Source organism: Salmo salar, chromosome 17 (genome assembly GCF_965601325.2).
Source record: "Salmo salar chromosome 17, fSalSal1, whole genome shotgun sequence".
NCBI lineage: Eukaryota > Metazoa > Chordata > Actinopteri > Salmoniformes > Salmonidae > Salmo > Salmo salar.
Window position 1 is genome coordinate 74,723,346 of NC_138307.1, and position 21,012 is coordinate 74,744,357.

Below are 21,012 nucleotides of genomic sequence, written 5' to 3' on the forward strand. Positions count from 1 at the left end.
CATGCTGACTGTGTGTGTACAGGTCAGAGACAGTAGTTTACATGCTGACTGTGTGTGTACAGGTCAGAGACAGTAGTTAACATGCTGACTGTGTGTGTACAGGTCAGACAGTAGTTAACATGCTGACTGTGTGTGTGCAGGTCAGACAGTAGTTAACATGCTGACTGTGTGTGTGCAGGTCAGAGACAGTAGTTAACATGCTGACTGTGTGTGTACAGGTCAGACAGTAGTTAACATGCTGACTGTGTGTGTACAGGTCAGAGACAGTAGTTAACATGCTGACTGTGTGTGTACAGGTCAGAGACAGTAGTTAACATGCTGACTGTGTGTGTACATGTCAGAGACAGTAGTTAACATGCTGACTGTGTGTGTACAGGTCAGAGACAGTAGTTAACATGCTGACTGTGTGTGTACAGGTCAGACAGTAGTTAACATGCTGACTGTGTGTGTACAGGTCAGAGACAGTAGTTAACATGCTGACTGTGTGTGTACAGGTCAGAGACAGTAGTTAACATGCTGACTGTGTGTGTACAGGTCAGAGACAGTAGTTAACATGCTGACTGTGTGTGTACAGGTCAGACAGTAGTTAACATGCTGACTGTGTGTGTACAGGTCAGAGACAGTAGTTAACATGCTGACTGTGTGTGTACAGGTCAGACAGTAGTTAACATGCTGACTGTGTGTGTACAGGTCAGACAGTAGTTAACATGCTGACTGTGTGTGTACAGGTCAGACAGTAGTTAACATGCTGACTGTGTGTGTACAGGTCAGAGACAGTAGTTAACATGCTGACTGTGTGTGTACAGGTCAGAGACAGTAGTTAACATGCTGACTGTGTGTGTACAGGTCAGACAGTAGTTAACATGCTGACTGTGTGTGTACAGGTCAGAGACAGTAGTTAACATGCTGACTGTGTGTGTACAGGTCAGACAGTAGTTAACATGCTGACTGTGTGTGTACAGGTCAGACAGTAGTTAACATGCTGACTGTGTGTGTACAGGTCAGAGACGGTGGTGGAGAGGATGCTGTGTAACTGGATGTCCATCTGTCTGTATCAGTTCCTCAGGGTGAGACGCACCTCATTGATTCAAACCTCTCTCTCTCTCTCTCTCTCTCTCTCTCTCTCTCTCTCTCTCTCTCTCTTTCTCTTTCTCTTTCTCTTTCTCTCTCTCTCTCTCTCTCTCTTTCTCTTTCTCTTTCTCTCTCTCTCGCCCCGCAATTTCTTCTGTTTTAGATGAAATGTTCCTATTGATTTTTGGATTAAAGCGCTCTTTAAACAATCAGTCATGTGTGACAGTGAACATGGAGCTGTATCTTCAGTAATTACACTGAGAGAATGGTCTCATTAGTACTGCTGAGCTCACTCCCCTCTCTCTGTGTGTGTGCGCGCATCTTCACTTTGTGTGTGTAGGACTCTGCGGGAGAGCCCCTATACAAGCTGTTCAAGGCCATCAAGCACCAGGTAGAGAAGGGTCCAGTGGACGCTAAGATGAAGAAGGCCAAGTACACTCTGAACGACACGGGACTCCTAGGGGACGACGTGGAGTACTGCGTCCTGGTGAGTACACTCTGAACGACACGGGACTCCTAGGGGACGACGTGGAGTACTGCGTCCTAGTGAGTACACTCTGAACGACACGGGGCTCCTAGGGAACAACGTGGAGTACTGCGTCCTGGTGAGTACACTCTGAACGATACGGGACTCTTAGGGGACGACGTGGAGTACTGCATCCTGGTGAGTACACTCTGAACGACACGGGACTCTTAGGGGACGACGTGGAGTACTGCGTCCTGGTGAGTACACTCTGAACGACACGGGGCTCCTAGGGGACGACGTGGAGTACTGCGTCCTGGTGAGTACACTCTGAACGACACGGGGCTCTTAGGGGACGACGTGGAGTACTGCGTCCTGGTGAGTACACTCTGAACGACACGGGGCTCCTAGGGAACGACGTGGAGTACTGCGTCCTAGTGAGTACACTCTGAACGACACGGGGCTCTTAGGGGACGACGTGGAGTACTGCGTCCTAGTGAGTACACTCTGAACGACACGGGACTCTTAGGGGACGACGTGGAGTACTGCGTCCTGGTGAGTACACTCTGAACGACACGGGGCTCCTAGGGAACGACGTGGAGTACTCCGTCCTGGTGAGTACACTCTGAACGACACGGGGCTCCTAGGGAACGACGTGAAGTACTGCATCCTGGTGAGTACACTCTGAACGACACGGGACTCCTAGGGGACGACGTGGAGTACTGCGTCCTGGTTACTACACACTGTACCGCACCGCTCAAAGAATTACAAATAATAGAAGAGATATTCCTATCTGAAGCACCTCTCCATGGTGGGTGAAGCAGCAGACATTTTGAGTGAACTGGATTCTCCAGCTATAACCACTCTACTACCGATTTGTAATTCTACGACACAAGCCCTCAATACAAGAACACTGGCTCTCTTATCAAGTCTAACCATCTGCTCTGGCTCCTGCGATCTAGTCCTAATGCCCTCTACTCACACTGGTACCTGCTCCTCTATGGATGATCTCACTCTGTGTATTATTGTGATGCGTACGTGACCCAGGACACGTAGTGAGGTCCTGGGTCTGTAGATGTCTGTGGACTGTAGATGTCCACTAACATCACATGGAATGGAATAATGACTTTGAGCAGAGTGTCTCAGAGCTCAGTGAGGACAGAGAGAGAGAGAGAGCATTGAGAGAGAGAGAGCAGTGAGGACAGAGACAGAGAGCATTGAGAGAGAGAGAGAGCATTGAGAGAGAGAGAGAGAGCATTGAGAGAGAGAGAGCATTGAGAGAGAGAGAGCATTGAGAGAGAGAGAGCATTGAGAGAGAGAGAGAGCATTGAGAGAGAGAGAGCATTGAGAGAGAGAGAGAGCATTGAGAGAGAGAGAGCATTGAGAGAGAGAGAGAGCATTGAGAGAGAGAGAGAGCATTGAGAGAGAGAGAGAGCATTGAGAGAGAGAGAGAGCATTGAGAGAGAGAGAGAGCATTGAGAGAGAGAGAGAGCATTGAGAGAGAGAGAGAGAGCATTGAGAGAGAGAGAGAGAGCATTGAGAGAGAGAGCATTGAGAGAGAGAGAGAGAGCATTGAGAGAGAGAGAGAGCATTGAGAGAGAGAGAGAGCATTGAGAGAGAGAGAGAGCATTGAGAGAGAGAGAGCATTGAGAGAGAGAGCATTGAGAGAGAGAGAGAGCATTGAGAGAGAGAGAGAGCATTGAGAGAGAGAGAGAGCATTGAGAGAGAGAGAGCATTGAGAGAGAGAGAGCATTGAGAGAGCATTGAGAGAGAGAGAGCATTGAGAGAGAGAGAGAGCATTGAGAGAGAGAGAGAGCATTGAGAGAGAGAGAGAGCATTGAGAGAGAGAGAGCATTGAGAGAGAGAGCATTGAGAGAGAGAGCATTGAGAGAGAGAGCATTGAGAGAGAGAGCATTGAGAGAGAGAGCATTGAGAGAGAGAGCGAGAGCATTGAGAGAGAGAGCGAGAGCATTGATTGAGAGCATTGAGAGAGAGAGAGCATTGATTGAGAGCATTGATTGAGAGCATTGATTGAGAGCATTGAGAGAGAGAGCGAGCATTGAGAGAGAGCGAGCATTGAGAGAGAGCGAGCATTGAGAGAGAGCGAGCATTGAGAGAGAGCGAGCATTGAGAGAGAGCGAGCATTGAGAGAGAGAGAGCATTGAGAGAGAGAGAGCATTGAGAGAGAGAGAGAGAGCATTGAGAGAGAGAGAGAGCATTGAGAGAGAGAGAGCATTGAGAGAGAGAGAGCATTGAGAGAGAGAGAGCATTGAGAGAGAGAGAGGGGGAGAGAGAGAGGGAGAGAGAGAGGGAGAGAGAGAGCATTGAGAGAGAGCATTGAGAGAGAGCATTGAGAGAGCATAGAGAGAGAGAGAGAGCATAGAGAGAGAGCATAGAGAGAGCATAGCGAGAGAGAGAGCATAGAGAGAGAGAGAGCATAGAGAGAGAGAGCATAGAGAGAGAGAGAGCATAGAGAGAGCATCGAGAGAGAGCGAGCGTTGAGCGAGCGAGAGACAGAGAGCGCATAGAGAGAGGGTGAGAGAGCGAGCGTTGAGAGAGCGAGAGAGAGAGAGCGAGAGAGAGACGGGGAGCGAGAGAGAGACGGGGAGCGAGAGAGAGACGGGGAGCGAGAGAAAGACGGGAGCGAGAGAGAGACGGGGAGCGAGACGGGGAGCGAGACGGAGAGAGAGAGACGGGGAGAGAGAGAGACGGGGAGAGAGAGAGACGGGGAGAGAGAGAGACGGGGAGAGAGAGAGACGGGGAGAGAGAGACGGGGAGCGAAACGGAGAGCGAGAGAGCGAGACGGAGAGAGCGAGACGGAGAGCGAGAGAGCGAGACGGAGAGAGAGAGACGGAGAGAGAGAGAGACGGAGAGAGAGAGACGGAGAGAGCGAGACGGAGAGAGCGAGAGAGAGACGGAGAGAGAGAGAGAGAGACGGAGAGAGAGAGAGAGAGAGAGACGGAGAGAGAGAGAGCGTGCGAGCGAGAGTGCGAGAGTGCGAGAGTGCGAGCGAGAGTGCGAGCGAGCGTGCGAGCGAGCGAGCGAGAGTGCGAGCGAGCGAGCGAGAGTGCGAGCGAGAGTGCGAGCGAGCGAGCGAGAGTGCGAGCGAGAGCGCGAGCGAGAGTGCGAGAGCGCGAGCGAGAGTGCGAGAGCGCGAGCGAGAGTGCGAGAGTGCGAGAGTGCGAGAGTGCGAGCGAGAGTGCGAGAGCGCGAGCGAGAGCGAGAGTGCGAGAGTGCGAGCGAGAGTGCGAGAGTGCGAGCGAGAGTGCGAGAGTGCGAGCGAGAGTGCGAGAGTGCGAGCGAGAGTGCGAGCGAGCGAGCGAGAGAGAGAGAGAGAGAGAGTGCGAGCGAGAGAGAGAGAGAGTGCGAGAGAGAGAGAGAGTGCGAGCGAGAGGAGAGAGAGTGCGAGCTGCGAGCGAGAGAGAGAGAGTGCGAGCGAGAGAGAGAGAGTGCGAGCGAGCGAGAGTGCGAGCGAGCGTGCGAGAGTGCGAGCGAGAGTGCGAGCGAGCGTGCGAGAGTGCGAGCGAGCGTGCGAGCGAGCGTGCGAGAGTGCGAGCGAGAGTGCGAGAGTGCGAGCGAGAGTGCGAGCGAGAGTGCGAGAGTGCGAGCGAGCGTGCGAGAGTGCGAGCGTGCGAGAGTGCGAGCGAGCGTGCGAGAGTGCGAGCGAGCGTGCGAGAGTGCGAGCGAGAGTGCGAGCGAGCGTGCGAGAGTGCGAGCGAGAGTGCGAGAGTGCGAGCGAGAGTGCGTGCGAGAGTGCGAGAGTGCGAGAGTGCGAGCGTGCGAGAGTGCGAGCGAGAGTGCGAGCGAGCGAGAGAGAGTGCGAGCGAGAGTGCGAGAGTGCGAGCGAGAGCGAGAGTGCGAGCGAGAGTGCGAGAGTGCGAGCGAGCGAGCGAGAGAGAGTGCGAGCGAGAGTGCGAGCGAGCGAGCGAGAGAGAGTGCGAGCGAGAGTGCGAGCGAGCGAGCGAGAGAGAGTGCGAGCGAGAGTGCGAGCGAGAGTGCGAGCGAGCGAGAGAGAGTGCGAGCGAGAGTGCGAGCGAGCGAGAGAGAGTGCGAGCGAGCGAGAGAGAGTGCGAGCGAGAGAGAGTGCGAGCGAGCGAGAGAGAGTGCGAGCGAGAGAGAGAGAGTGCGAGCGAGAGAGAGAGAGTGCGAGCGAGAGAGAGAGAGCGAGTGCGAGCGAGAGAGAGAGAGCGAGTGCGAGCGAGAGAGAGAGAGAGTGCGAGCGAGAGAGAGAGAGTGCGAGCGAGAGAGAGAGAGCGAGTGCGAGCGAGAGAGAGAGAGTGCGAGTGCGAGTGCGAGCGAGAGAGAGTGCGAGTGCGAGCGAGAGAGAGTGCGAGCGAGCGAGAGAGAGTGCGAGCGAGCGAGAGAGAGTGCGAGCGAGCGAGAGAGAGTGCGAGCGAGCGAGCGAGAGAGTGCGAGCGAGCGAGAGAGTGCGAGCGAGCGAGAGTGCGAGCGAGCGAGCGAGAGAGAGTGCGAGCGAGCGAGAGAGAGTGCGAGCGAGCGAGAGAGTGCGAGCGAGCGAGCGAGAGAGAGTGCGAGCGAGCGAGAGAGTGCGAGAGTGCGAGAGTGCGAGCGAGAGAGAGTGCGAGCGAGCGAGAGTGCGAGCGTGCGAGCGAGAGCGTGCGAGCGAGCGTGCGTGCGAGCGAGAGCGTGCGAGCGAGCGTGCGTGCGAGCGAGCGAGAGCGAGCGAGAGAGCGAGTTCAATAAGGAGCAGAGACAGGCTAGAGGTAAATGTTTCCATCAGACTCCACTGATAAGGTTGAGAGACGGAGAGAGAGAGAGAGCTCAATAAGGAGCAGAGACAGGCTAGAGGTAAATGTTTCCATCAGACTCCACTGATAAGGTTGAGAGACGGAGAGAGAGAGAGAGCTCAATAAGGAGCAGAGACAGGCTAGAGGTAAATGTTTCCATCAGACTCCACTGATAAGGTTGAGAGACGGAGAGAGAGAGAGAGCTCAATAAGGAGCAGAGACAGGCTAGAGGTAAATGTTTCCATCAGACTCCACTGATAAGGTTGAGAGACGGAGAGAGAGAGAGAGCTCAATAAGGAGCAGAGACAGGCTAGAGGTAAATGTTTCCATCAGACTCCACTCATAAGGTTGGTGTAACGGACCCTGTAATATGATTGGCTCTCATAATGGACCCTCTAATATGATTGGGTTTCGTAACGGACCCTGTAATATGATTGGCTCTCGTAATTGACTTCTGTGAAAACAGCGTGTCATCATCTGGATGAGAAATCAGCTCAGTGATTTATGGGAAAACTGATAGAGAGAGACATCATGTTTCACGTCTTCTCTCCCCATGCTGTTTTTCATTCATTTAGGCAATAAACCCTATTTTAGTCCAATAATCAATACACACAAGGCAAATTCATCTACAGAATGCTGTTTTAGACAGCTGTACCCAACATGTTGCTATCATCTACCAAAACAAATGGGTGTGACCTAATCATGAGGTCAGTGTGATTCTGGATGATAGATGATTGACAGCTGTGTGTGTCCAACCAGACCCTGCAGGTGCTGGTGCACGGGGAGGGACCAGACGTGACGCCGGTGAAGGTGCTAAACTGTGACACCATCTCTCAGGTGAAGGAGAAGATCATTGAACAGGTGTACCGCAACCTGCCCTACTCACAGAGACCCAAGGTGGACAGTGTTGCTCTGGGTGAGAACACACGGTTCTACTACTGTTATCCTGTGCTAAGAGTTGGGGGAACAACCATGAGTTTCATGTTTTTGCATGTACGTTAGTCTACATACAGTTGAAGTCGGAAGTTTACATACACTTAGGTTGGCGTCATTAAAACTCTTTTTTTCAACCACTCCACAGATCTCTTGTTAACAAACTATAGTTTTGGCAAGTCTGTTCGGACATCTACTTTGTGCATGACACAAGTAATTTTTCAAACAATTGTTTACAGACAGATTATTTCACTTATAATTCACTGTATCACAATTCCAGTGGGTCAGAAGTTTACATACACTAAGTTGACTGTGCCTTTAAACAGCTTGGAAAATTCCAGAAAATGATGTCATGGCTTTAGAAGCTTCTGATAGGCTAATTGACATCATTTGAGTCAATTGCCTTTTTGCAGTGCCTTTTTGCTTGACATCATGGGAAAATCAAAAGAAATCAGCCAAGCCCTTAGAAAAAAATTGTGGACCTCCACAAGTCTGGTTCATCCTTGGCAGCAATTTCCAAATGCCTGAAGGTACCACGTTCATCTGTACAAACAATATTACACAAGTATAAACACCATGGGACCACACAGAAGTCATACCGCTCAGGAAGGAGACGCGTTCTGTCTCCTAGAGATGAACGTACTTTGGTACGAAAAGTGCAAATAAATCCCAGAACAACAGCAAAGGACCTTGTGAAGATGCTGGAGGAAACAGGTACAAAAGTATCTATATCCACAGTAAAACAAGTCCTATATCGACATAACCTGAAAGCCTGCTCAGCAAGGACATTTCACATTCTTAAAATAAAGTGGTGATCCTAACTGACCTAAGACAGGGAATTTTTACTAGGATTAAATGTCAGGAATTGTGAAAAACTGAGTTTAAATTATTTGGCTAAGGTGTATGTAAACTTCTGACGTGAACTGTAGGTTTCAGTAATATTGTAATGTTAAGGTGCACTTCCCACCCTGTCCACAGAGTGGCGTCCTGGCTCTACAGGGCAGATTCTGTCAGACATGGACCTGACGTCACAGAAGGAGGGCAGGTGGAAGAGACTCAACACCCTGGCACATTACAACGTGAGTGGTTGTCTGAGGACTTCAGCCTTGTATTCGTGTTCTGTCTGAATAGCTTCTCAGCATACTGTGTAGTTAATGTGAATATCTGTCAGTGCTGGCTGGCTTTATTCATTAACGCTGAATTGTTCCTGGGCTTCAGATGTGTAAAGTTGAGCATGCCAGATATTCCATTGAAATGTTGGCTTTTGCTATTTCACAGTTTTAATGAAACTATGTGAAACGCCAACTATATGTTTATGTACTGTGTTAACTATACAGAAAGTATTCAGACCCCTTGACTTATTCTAAAATGGTTTAAATAATAAAAAAATGCTAAAATACCCCAAACAATCTACACACAATATCCCGTAATGACAAAGCGTAAACAGTTTTTAAAAACATTTTTGAACATTTGTATGTGTGTGTGTGTGTGTGTGTGTGTGTGTGTGTGTGTGTGTAAAGTTTATTTATTTGAATACCTTATTTACATAAGTATTCAGACCCTTTGCTATGAGTCTCGAAATTGAGCTCAGGTGCATCCTGTTTCCATTGATCATCCTTGAGATGTTTCTACAACTTGATTGGAGTCCACCTGTGGTAAGTTCAATTGATTAGACACGATTTGGAAAGGCACACTCCTGTTTATATAAGGTCACACAGTTGACAGTGCATGTCAGAGCAAAAACTAAGCCATGAGGTCTAAGAAATTGTCTATAGAGCTCCGAGACAGGATTGTGTCGAGGCACAGATCTGAGGAAGGGTACCAGGGAAAAAAAAATATGCAGCATTGAAGGTCCCCAAGAACACATTGGCCAAACTGAGCAATCGGGGAGAAGGGCCTGACAGAGCTACGTAGTTCCTCTGTGGAGATGGGAGAACCTTCCAGAAGGACAATCAGGCCTTTATGGTAGATTGGCCAGACAGAACCACTCCTCCGTAAAAGGCACATGACAGCCCACTTGGAGTTTGCCAAAAGACACCTAAAGGACTCTCAGATCATGAGAAACAAGATTCTCTGGTCTGATGAAACCAAGATAGCATTCATGCCAAAGAGTTCAAAGTGTCACGTCTGGAGGAAACCGGGGTGCCATCCCTTCGGTGAAGCATTGTGGCAGCATCATGCTGCAGGGATGTTTCTCAGCGGCATGGACTGGGAGACTAGTCAGGATCGAGGGGAAGATGAATGGAGCAAAGTACAGAGAGATCCTGGATGAAAACCTGCTCCAGAGCGCTCAGGACCTCAAACTAGGGCAACAACAACCCTAAGCACACAGCCAAGACAACATAGGAGTGGCTTCGGAACAAGTTTCAATGTCCTTGAGTGGCCTAGCCAGAGCCTGGACTTGAACCCGATCGAACATCTCTGGAGAGAACCGAAAATATATGTGGTACTGTGTTGACTATATGTGGTATGGTGATGACTATATGTGTTACGGTGTTGACTATTTGTGGTACGGTGTTGACTATTTGTGGTACGGTGTTGACTATTTGTGGTACGGTGTTGACTATATGTGGTACGGTGTTGACTATATGTGGTACGGTGTTGACTATATGTGGTACGGTGTTGACTATATGTGGTACGGTGTTAACTATATGTGGTACGGTGTTAACTATATGTGGTACGGTGCTAACTATATGTGGTACGGGCGTGGCGGTAACTATATGTGGTACGGTGTTAACTATATGTGGTACTGTGTTAACTATATGTGGTACGGTGTTAACTATATGTGGTACGGTGTTAACTATATGTGGTACGGTGTTAACTATATGTGGTACGGTGTTAACTATATGTGGTACTGTGTTAACTATATGTGGTACTGTGTTGACTATGTGTGGTACGGTGTTGACTATGTGTGGTACTATGTATGGTGTTAACTATATGTGGTATGGTGTTGACTATATGTGGTACTATGTGTGGTACGGTGTTGACTATATGTGGTATGGTGATCACTATATCTGGCGGCAGGTAACCTAGTGGTTAGAGCATTGGGCTAGTAACCAAAAGGTTGCTAGATCGAATCCCTGAGCTGACAAGGTAAAAATCTGTCATTCTGCCCCTGAACAAGGCAGTTAACCCACTATTCCTAGGCCATCATTGAAAATAGGAATTTGTTCTTAATTGACTTGCCTAGTTAAATAAAGGTAAAAATAAAATTCTTAAATGCAAGAAGTTTGGAACCACCAAGACTCTTCCGAGAGCTGGCCGCCCAGCCAAACTGAGCAGTCGGGGGAGAAGGGCCTTGTTCAGGGAGGTGTCCAAGAATCCGTAAAATATATATAGTTAAATAAAGGTAAAATAAAAAAGACATTTGTGGTACAGTGTTAACTATATGTGGTACTGTGTTAACTAAACTCAGCAAAAAAAGAAAAGTACTCACTGTCAACTGTGTTTATTTTCCGTAAACTTAACATGTGTAAATATTTGTATGAACATAAGATTAAACAACAGACATAAACTGAACAAGTTCCACAGACATGTGACTAACAGAAATGGAATAATGTGTCCCTGAACAAAGGTAGGGTCAAAATCAAAAGTAACAGTCAGTATCTGGTGTGGCCACCAGCTGCATTAATTACTGCAGTGCATTTCCTCCTCATGGACTGCACCAGATTTGCCAGTTCTTGCTGTGAGATGTTACCCCACTCTTCCACCAAGGCACCTGCAAGTTCCCGGACATTTCTGGGGGGAATGGCCCTAGCCCTCACCCTCCGATCCAACACGTCCCAGATGTGCTCAATGGGATTTAGATCTGTTCTCTTTGCTGGCCATGGCAGAACACTGACATTCCTGTCTTGTAGGAAATCACGCACAGAACGAGCAGTATGACTGGTGGCATTGTCATGCTGGAGGGTCATGTCAGGATGAGCCTGCAGGAAGGGTACCACATGAGGGAGGAGGATGTCTTCCCTGTAACGCACAGCGTTGAGATTGCCTGCAAAACATCAAGCTCAGTCCGATGATGTTGTGACACACCGCCCCAGACCATGATGGACCCTCCACCTCCAAATCGATCCCGCACCGAGTACAGGCCTCTGTGTAACGCTCATTCCTTCAACGATAAACGCGAATCCGACCAAGAGCACTTTTCGCCAGTCCTGTCAGGTCCAGCGACGCTGGGTTTGTGCCCATAGGCGATGTTGTTGCCGGTGATGCCTGGTGAGGACCTGCCTTACAACAGGCCTACAAGCCCTCAGTCCAGCCTCTCTCCCCCTACTGAGGACAGTCTGAACACTGATGGAGGGATTGTGCGTTCCTGGTGTAACTCGGGCAGTTGTTGTTGCCATCATGTACCTGTCCCGCAGGTGTGATGCTCGGATGTACCGATCCTGTGCAGGTGTTACACGTGGCCTGCCACTGCGAGGACGATCAGCACTCCGTCCTGTCTCCCTGTAGCACTGTCTTAGGCGTCTCACAGTACGAACATTGCAATATATTGCCCGGGCCACATCTGCAGTCCTCATGCCTCCTTGCAGCATGCCTAAGGCACGTTCACGCAGATGAGCAGGGACCCTGGGCATCTTTATTTTGGTGTTTTTCAGAGTCGGTAGTCAGTGTCCTTAGTTTTCATAACTGTGACCTTAATTGCCTACCGTCTGTAAGCTGTTAGTGTCTTAGCATCCGTTCCACAGGAGCATGTTCATTAATTGTTTATGGTTCATTGAACAAGCATGGGAAACTGTGTTTAAACCCTTTACAATGAAGATCTGTGAAGTTATTTAGATTTTGACGAATTATCTTTGAAAAACAGGGTCCTGAAAAAGGGACGTTTATTTTTTTGCTGAGTTTATATGTGGCACGGTACTGTGTTAACTATATGTGGTACTGTGTTAACTATATGTGGCACGGTACTGTGTTAACTATATGTGGTACTGTGTTAACTATATGTGGTACTGTGTTAACTATATGTGGTACTGTGTTAACTATATGTGGTACTGTGTTAACTATATGTGGTACTGTATTAACTATATGTGGTACTGTGTTAACTATATGTGGTACTGTGTTAACTATATGTGGCACGGTACTGTGTTAACTATATGTGGCACGGTACTGTGTTAACTATATGTGGCACGGTACTGTGTTGACTATATGTGGTACTGTGTTGACTATATGTGGTACGGTGTTAACTATATGTGGTACGGTGTTAACTATATGTGGTACTGTGTTAACTATATGTGGTACTGTACTGTGTTAACTATATGTGGTACGGTGTTAACTATATGTGGTACTGTGTGTTTCAGGTGAGAGACAATGCCACGCTGGTGCTGTCCAGAGTGCTTTACACCCATCGCCAGTTCTACCAGAACCAGGACAGCCATGAAGAAAGTGAGTCCGATTTTATTATATCCTCAGTATGTTATCCCTAGGCACAGATCTAGGATCAGCCTACCTGTCCTCCAATCCTAACCTTATTTATAAGGGTGGGTAATGCGCTACTGACTTCTCAACTTTGGGTCGTGTTCATTATGGCCAAACATTTTGCAAGAGGAAACAAAAAAGAGTTGAGGTAGTCCCACCCTGTTTGAGTCTGTTATCTTCTGTTTGATGCCCACTGAACATGTCCATGGTGTCCCTGTAGAAAACGCCCTGTTGGAAGATGACAAGGTGTTCCACCTGGTGCGGCCAGCAGACGAGCTGGATGAGGTCAAATCTAAGAGAGGAAGTTTGAAGGCCAAGGCCACGACTAAAGCCATCGCTGAGATCTACCTGACACGCCTGCTCTCTGTCAAGGTCAGTCTGATAACTACACTACCTACAGCTGTTATAGCACTACGTATAGCACTACTAACAGTTATAGTACTACATATAGCAGTTATAATAGGGTTATAACACCTTTAGCACAGTGCAGAATTACTCCTACATTACTGATTTGACCCGGAACATGTAGAAGATGTAGCACTGATTGGGTGGGTGGACAGGAGACACACTGATTGGGTGGGGGGACAGGAGACACACTGATTGGGTGGGGGGACAGGAGACACACTGATTGGGTGGGTGGGTGTACTTAATGTGAGCTGATGTTTTATCCGTGTCTGTCAGATACTGTCTACCTCATATGATATGTGGTTGTCCCACCTAGCTATCTTAAGATGAAGTCGCTCTGGATATGTCATACTGTGTGTGTCCTAATGTGTGTGTGTCCTCGGTGTGTTGCAGGGTACTCTGCAGCAGTTTGTGGATGATTTCTTCCGCAGTGTGTTGTGTTCTGGAGCGGTGGTTCCTCCTGCTGTTAAATACTTCTTTGACTTCCTGGATGAGCAGGCTCTTAAACACGACAACGTTGAGGAGGAGACCGTCCATATCTGGAAGACCAACAGGTACACACACACACGGACACAAAAACACACACGCATATGAACACTACACACACACACATATGCATGCACGTAACCACACGCACAGATGTGCACACTGTATACACACAATAGTTCGCTACCTCCAACCTTCTTCTACACTTGACTGCTTCTCACCGTGTTGAAGTCCTAGGGTCTGACTTTTCCTCCTTACCGTGTTGTAGTCCTATGGTCTGACTCCTTACCGTGTTGTAGTCCTATGGTCTGACTCCTTACCGTGTTGTAGTCCTAGGGTCTGTCTCCTCCTCACCGTGTTGTAGTCCTAGGGTCTGTCTCCTCCTCACCGTGTTGTAGTCCTAGGGTCTGACTTTTCCTCCTTACCGTGTTGTAGTCCTATGGTCTGACTCCTTACCGTGTTGTAGTCCTAGGGTCTGACTCCTTACCGTGTTGTAGTCCTAGGGTCTGACTTTTCCTCCTTACCGTGTTGTAGTCCTAGGGTCTGACTCCTTACCGTGTTGTAGTCCTAGGGTCTGACTCCTTACCGTGTTGTAGTCCTAGGGTCTGACTCCTTACCGTGTTGTAGTCCTAGGGTCTGACTCCTTACTGTGTTGTAGTCCTAGGGTCTGACTCCTTACTGTGTTGTAGTCCTAGGGTCTGACTCCTTACCGTGTTGTAGTCCTTGGGTCTGACTCCTTCTTACCGTGTTGTAGTCCTAGGGTCTGACTCCTTCTTACCGTGTTGTAGTCCTAGGGTCTGACTCCTCCTCACCGTGTTGTAGTCCTAGGGTCTGACTCCTTACCGTGTTGTAGTCCTAGGGTCTGTCTCCTCCTCACCGTGTTGTAGTCCTAGGGTCTGTCTCCTCCTCACCGTGTTGTAGTCCTAGGGTCTGTCTCCTCCTCACCGTGTTGTAGTCCTAGGGTCTGTCTCCTCCTCACTGTGTTGTAGTCCTAGGGTCTGTCTCCTCCTCACCGTGTTGTAGTCCTAGGGTCTGACTCCTTCTTACCGTGTTGTAGTCCTAGGGTCTGTCTCCTCCTCACCGTGTTGTAGTCCTAGGGTCTGTCTCCTCCTCACCGTGTTGTAGTCCTAGGGTCTGACTCCTCCTCACCGTGTTGTAGTCCTAGGGTCTGTCTCCTCCTCACCGTGTTGTAGTCCTAGGGTCTGACTCCTTACCGTGTTGTAGTCCTAGGGTCTGTCTCCTCCTCACCGTGTTGTAGTCCTAGGGTCTGTCTCCTCCTCACCGTGTTGTAGTCCTAGGGTCTGTCTCCTCCTCACTGTGTTGTAGTCCTAGGGTCTGTCTCCTCCTCACTGTGTTGTAGTCCTAGGGTCTGACTCCTCCTTACCGTGTTGTAGTCCTAGGGTCTGACTCCTTCTTACCGTGTTGTAGTCCTAGGGTCTGACTTTTCCTCCTTACCGTGTTGTAGTCCTAGGGTCTGACTCCTTACCGTGTTGTAGTCCTAGGGTCTGTCTCCTCCTCACCGTGTTGTAGTCCTAGGGTCTGTCTCCTCCTCACCGTGTTGTAGTCCTAGGGTCTGTCTCCTCCTCACCGTGTTGTAGTCCTAGGGTCTGTCTCCTCCTCACTGTGTTGTAGTCCTAGGGTCTGTCTCCTCCTCACCGTGTTGTAGTCCTAGGGTCTGACTCCTTCTTACCGTGTTGTAGTCCTAGGGTCTGTCTCCTCCTCACCGTGTTGTAGTCCTAGGGTCTGACTCCTTCTTACCGTGTTGTAGTCCTAGGGTCTGTCTCCTCCTCACTGTGTTGTAGTCCTAGGGTCTGTCTCCTCCTCACCGTGTTGTAGTCCTAGGGTCTGACTCCTCTCACCGTGTTGTAGTCCTAGGGTCTGTCTCCTCCTCACCGTGTTGTAGTCCTAGGGTCTGTCTCCTCCTCACCGTGTTGTAGTCCTAGGGTCTGTCTCCTCCTCACTGTGTTGTAGTCCTAGGGTCTGTCTCCTCCTCACCGTGTTGTAGTCCTTGGGTCTGACTCCTTCTTACCGTGTTGTAGTCCTTGGGTCTGACTCCTTCTTACCGTGTTGTAGTCCTAGGGTCTGACTCCTTCTTACCGTGTTGTAGTCCTAGGGTCTGACTCCTTCTTACCGTGTTGTAGTCCTAGGGTCTGACTCCTTCTTACCGTGTTGTAGTCCTTGGGTCTGACTCCTCCTTACCGTGTTGTAGTCCTTGGGTCTGACTCCTTCTTACCGTGTTGTAGTCCTTGGGTCTGACTCCTTCTTACAGAGGTCTAGGCCTAGGGTCTGACTGTCTTACCTCCCCTGAAACCCCTGGAAGTTATCAGAGTGAATTATTGAACTCCTGTTAATGGGAACTATTAAATATAGATACTGCTTGTGATGTATATTGGATTGACAGGTGGGGACGAGTGGCAGAGTAAGAGCTGTAGTCAGGATGAGGAGATGAAAGACTGAATTCATTAGACTCTAGAGACGTCTCTCTCACTATCCATCGTCTCCTCTTTCACTCACTAACTCTTTCTTCCCCTGTTTCTCCCTGTTTCTCTTCTCTCTCTCTTCTCTCTCTCTCTCTCTCTCTCTCTCTCTCTCTCTCTCTCTCTCTCTCTCTCTCTCTCTCTCAATAAGAGGTTTGAGGGAGAGAAAGTAAGACCTTGAGCGGGAGAGTGAGCATCCAGCGAACAAATATAAATTGTTAATGAGGCTATAGCTCGATGTGACCTGGAGGATAAGACACTCTCTCTCTCACAGACAGACCGTAGAGTCATTAGGAATTCACTGGACCAAGGCTGATTCAGAGGTAGATGGAGATCAGATGACCCCTGTAGGCTCCTCCAGTCAGCGTTTTAATAACACAGCTCTCGTCCTTCTCAAAGGATTAGGATCACATCACTGTACCAGGATTTCTTTTAGGACTGAGGCAGCTTTATTAGGCTTTATTCAGCCTTACTCACACCTGGTTAGTTGTGCTTTCCTGGGTTGACTTAAGATGTCTGGGTTTGAGTGACTCAGCTTGTCTGTGAGGTAGAAGGAAAAGGGATCTGTTATCTTGTTAAATTAGAATGGAAGGAGTTGGCTTTTAGTTTGGACAACCTGCAACTGTTTCACCTTGCTCTCATGCTGGGTTGCTCGGTGTGTGTGTGTGTGTGTGTTGGTGTGTATACTAATGTGTGTGTTCTGTATCCCCAGCCTGCCCATGCGTTTCTGGGTGAACATCCTGAAGAACCCTCACTTCATCTTTGACGTGCACGTGACGGAGGTGGTGGACGCGTCGCTGTCCGTCATCGCTCAGACCTTCATGGACGCCTGCACCAAGACGGAACACAAACTGAGCCGGGAATCTCCCAGCAACAAGCTGCTCTATGCAAAGGAGATCTCCACCTATAAGAAGATGGTGGACGAGTGAGTTCTCTCATATTCTTCCCTTTTCATGATTGACTGCCTATCAAATGAGCCGATACTGCAGTACTCTTGGCCAATATAGAGAATAGGTTGCAGTCAGAACACACCAGAAGTACTACTGTCTCTTCTAGTGCATCAGAAACAACACAGGGGATAGGTTGTAGGACCTGGCAGCCAATCAGACATCTCATCTCTCTATCATTCTGTCTCTCCTCAGTTACTACAAGGGAATCAAGCAGATGGTCCCAGTCAGTGATCAGGACATGAACACACACCTGGCTGAGGTGTCCAGGGTACGTACCAAGTGACCTCACATCTGCTTGTGTGTGGGCAGTCTTCTATTGCATCATCAGAATACAACAATAAGGTTCATCCTTCCTTCTTTGTGCTCTCCAGGAACACACAGACACGCTGAATACCCAGGCAGCCTTGCACCAGCTCTACCAGTATGCCAGCAAATACTATGACGGGGTAAAAACCTTAGGACTCACTTCCTTGTTTGGAGGTTTGAAGGCCCTATCCACTTGGTTAAGAACCTTAGGACTCACTTCCTTGTTTGGAGGTTTGAAGGCCCTATCCACTTGGTTAAGAACCTTAGGACTCACTTCCTTGTTTGGAGGTTTGAAGGCCCTATCCACTTGGTTAAGAACCTTAGGACTCACTTCCTTGTTTGGAGGTTTGAAGGCCCTATCCACTTGGTTAAGAACCTTAGGACTCACTTCCTTGTTTGGTGGTTTGAAGGCCTTATCCTCTTGGTTGACTACCTCTGCATTGTCTCTATGTCCTGTAGGAAATTAGACAAATTAATGTCACTTGCTGTTGCAGGAAAATCTGTTTACCACTGTCTCTTCTGTGTCCTCTCTCATTTTTCCCCTCCCTCCCTCCCTCCAGATCATCCAGTCTTTAGATGAGGACCCAGCCGCCCAGAGTAAACAGCTGACCCTGCGGCTGCAGCAGATAGCCGCCGCCCTCGAGAACAAAGTCACCGACCTTTAACCTCTGACCCCAAGAGAGAGGGGGGAGGAGCTATGGGACCACTCTGTAGACCAAGATGAGGGGGACCAGAGACTGAGGCAGACTTCAGACTATTACAGCATCAACCATGAAGAGTTACACATATCTCTTCCCCTTAGAGACATGAGAAACTGTGGGAAACTATTGTGTTTTGGCGAAAATACTTGTGAAGGAGCAGAGCTACTGGGCCAAAGTGGGACTGGATGATCCCTAATCTATCTGTCTCCCTCTCTCTCTCTGACTCTATGGATCATATAGACTGTATGAGCAAGGGCCTACAGTATAGTCCCTGAGTGAGCTAGCAAACTGTAAACCCAGCCTATAGTATAGTCCCTGAGTGAGCTAGCAGACTGTAAACCCAGCCTATAGTATAGTCCCTGAGTGAGCTAGCAGACTGTAAACCCAGCCTATATTATAGTCCCTGAGTGAGCTAGCAGACTGTAAACCCAGCCTACAGTATAGTCCCTGAGTGAGCTAGCAGACTGTAAACCCAGCCTACAGTATAGTCCCTGAGTGAGCTAGCAGACTGTAAACCCAGCCTACAGTATAGTCCCTGAGTGAGCTAGCAGACTGTAAACCCAGCCTACAGTATAGTCCCTGAGTGAGCTAGCAGACTGTAAACCCAGCCTACAGTATAGTCCCTGAGTGAGCTAGCAGACTGTAAACCCAGCCTACAGAGGATATACGGTACACCACCACTGACCAACCATAGCAACTATACCTGTCAGTCTCATGATATACAACCTGGTGTTGATGACTTACAGCTTGTACAGATAATCAGATGTTTAATGTGCTCCAGAGTAGACCAGAGTTAGGAGAGTAGTGTTGTATGTAAATATATTTTTATGGCACAGGCTTTATGCAAAAGACGCTTTACATACCAAGATGAAATTATTTTTTAAAAGGATGGATGGGCACAATATGTTTGTTAATTTGTGTTTTTAAAACATTTCTAGAAGCGAAGAAGCAGGGTGTTCCATGATGTCATATCCTGTGTTTAATTGATTGGTTGCTTACTGTGTAATCTGCATTGCCATTGGCTAGTTATGACTGGTTAATCATGTTGTTCTAAAAATGGCCGAACTTTGTTTTTGTCATGATTTGTATTAGACTAAAAGATGAAGCACATTCATACTGTACCATTGATATCAACGTCTCACTGAAACTAACTGGTGGACCAAGTTAGAGCTGTCACCTGTTAGGCTTTGGCTTGACTAAGTGCCAATACACAGTAGAGCTGAAGTTGAACATCTCATTTTTATACAAGAAATAAACCATTTGCCTTCATTTTTCCATCGTGAGTCCAGAAATAGTACATATGTGGATAGATGAATCAGGGTTCTGTTAATCTGAAATGTAACCACTTTAGCTCAATGCTGATAGTATATCATGTTTGCTGGTATGTGTTATGCCATAATTGTTTTTCTGTATAATTTTTTTAAACAGTTTATTTCAAAATGGCTCTTATTGTCATTGTAGACCATTGCCTGTGTGTGAAACATGAGACTAGATATTGAAAAGAGAAATGCTAAAATGATCATTACATATGTATATAATTGAATGGTACTTTTATAAATCATTGAGCTGTGAACCACCATGACTTGTGGAAGTTGTCAACAGTACTGGTACTGCCTTTATCTAGTGATCCCTGTCACAACTGTCAATTCTTCTGAAACCATTTCAATGGATTTCAAACATCATCCTTAAATCATTTGCCAAATAGTTTTCACGTCGTCATCAGCTCGTTTGTTTTATCTGCTATGCAACTGCTTCATCATTTTGAATCACTCCTCAAATATATTTTAATACTAAACCAATGTGTTGATGTGTTGTCATCCTGAAGCTATAGGGGGGTAGATGAATAGAATGTATATATGGTACATGATGTGTTGTCATCCTGAAGCTATAGGGGGGTAGATGAATAGAATTTATATATGGTACATGATGTGTTGTCATCCTGAAGCTATAGGGGGGTAGATGAATAGAATGTATATATGGTACATGATGTGTTGTCATCCTGAAGCTATAGGGGGGTAGATGAATAGAATGTATATATGGTACATGATGTGTTGTCATCCTGAAGCTATAGGGGGGTAGATGAATAGAATTTATATATGGTACATGATGTGTTGTCATCCTGAAGCTATAGGGGGTAGATGAATATAATTTATATATGGTACATGATGTGTTGTCATCCTGAAGCTATAGGGGGGTAGATGAATATAATTTATATATGGTACATGGTGTGTTGTCATCCAGAAGCTATAGGGGGGTAGATGAATATAATTTATATATGGTACATGATGTGTTGTCATCCTGAAGCTATAGGGGGTAGATGAATAGAATTTATATATGGTACATGATGTGTTGTCATCCTGAAGCTATAGGGGGGTAGATGAATAGAATTTATATATGGTACATGATGTGTTGTCATCCTGAAGCTATAGGGGGGTAGATGAATAGAATTTATATATGGTACATGATGTGTTGTCATCCTGAAGCTATAGGGGGGTAGATGAATAGAATTTATATATGGTACATGATGTGTTGTCATCCAGAAGCTATAGGGGGGTAGATGAATATAATTTATATATGGTACATGATGTGTTGTCATCCTGAAGCTATAGGGGGGTAGATGAATATAATTTATATATGGTACATGATGTGTTGTCATCCTGAAGCTATAGGGGGGTAGATGAATAGAATTTATATATGGTACATGATGTGTTGTCATCCTGAAGCTATAGGGGGGTAGATGAATAGAATTTCTCTATGGTACATGATGTGTTGTCATCCTGAAGCTATAGGGGGGTAGATGAATAGAATTTCATACTATGGTACATGATGTGTTGTCATCCTGAAGCTATAGGGGGGTAGATGAATAGAATTTCTCTATGGTACATGATGTGTTGTCATCCTGAAGCTATAGGGGGTAGATGAATAGAATTTATATATGGTACATGATGTGTTGTCATCCCGAAGCCATAGGGGGGTAGATGAATAGAATTTCTCTATGGTACATGATGTGATGCTGCATATATCCTCACATACTGACCTGGTGATGTATTTAATGTG

General features: G+C 47.5%; 1 protein-coding gene across 2 annotated transcripts in view; it reads left to right on the forward strand.

The window, feature by feature from the left end:
* LOC106576570 (plexin-B2) overlaps window positions 1–19,754 on the forward strand; it is a 236,580-nt gene extending 216,826 nt beyond the window's left edge. For both annotated transcript variants that reach the window (XM_045700160.2, XM_045700159.2), the window contains 11 exons: window positions 1,001–1,067; window positions 1,412–1,558; window positions 7,042–7,198; window positions 8,194–8,294; window positions 12,513–12,597; window positions 12,851–13,002; window positions 13,429–13,589; window positions 16,711–16,923; window positions 17,141–17,216; window positions 17,320–17,394; window positions 17,815–19,754. In XM_045700160.2, coding sequence (XP_045556116.2) covers window positions 1,001–1,067; window positions 1,412–1,558; window positions 7,042–7,198; window positions 8,194–8,294; window positions 12,513–12,597; window positions 12,851–13,002; window positions 13,429–13,589; window positions 16,711–16,923; window positions 17,141–17,216; window positions 17,320–17,394; window positions 17,815–17,919 — 1,339 coding nt within the window. In that variant the 3' untranslated portion in view covers window positions 17,920–19,754. The remainder of the gene's footprint in view (window positions 1–1,000; window positions 1,068–1,411; window positions 1,559–7,041; window positions 7,199–8,193; window positions 8,295–12,512; window positions 12,598–12,850; window positions 13,003–13,428; window positions 13,590–16,710; window positions 16,924–17,140; window positions 17,217–17,319; window positions 17,395–17,814) is intronic.
* Window positions 19,755–21,012: the final 1,258 nt, after the last annotated feature.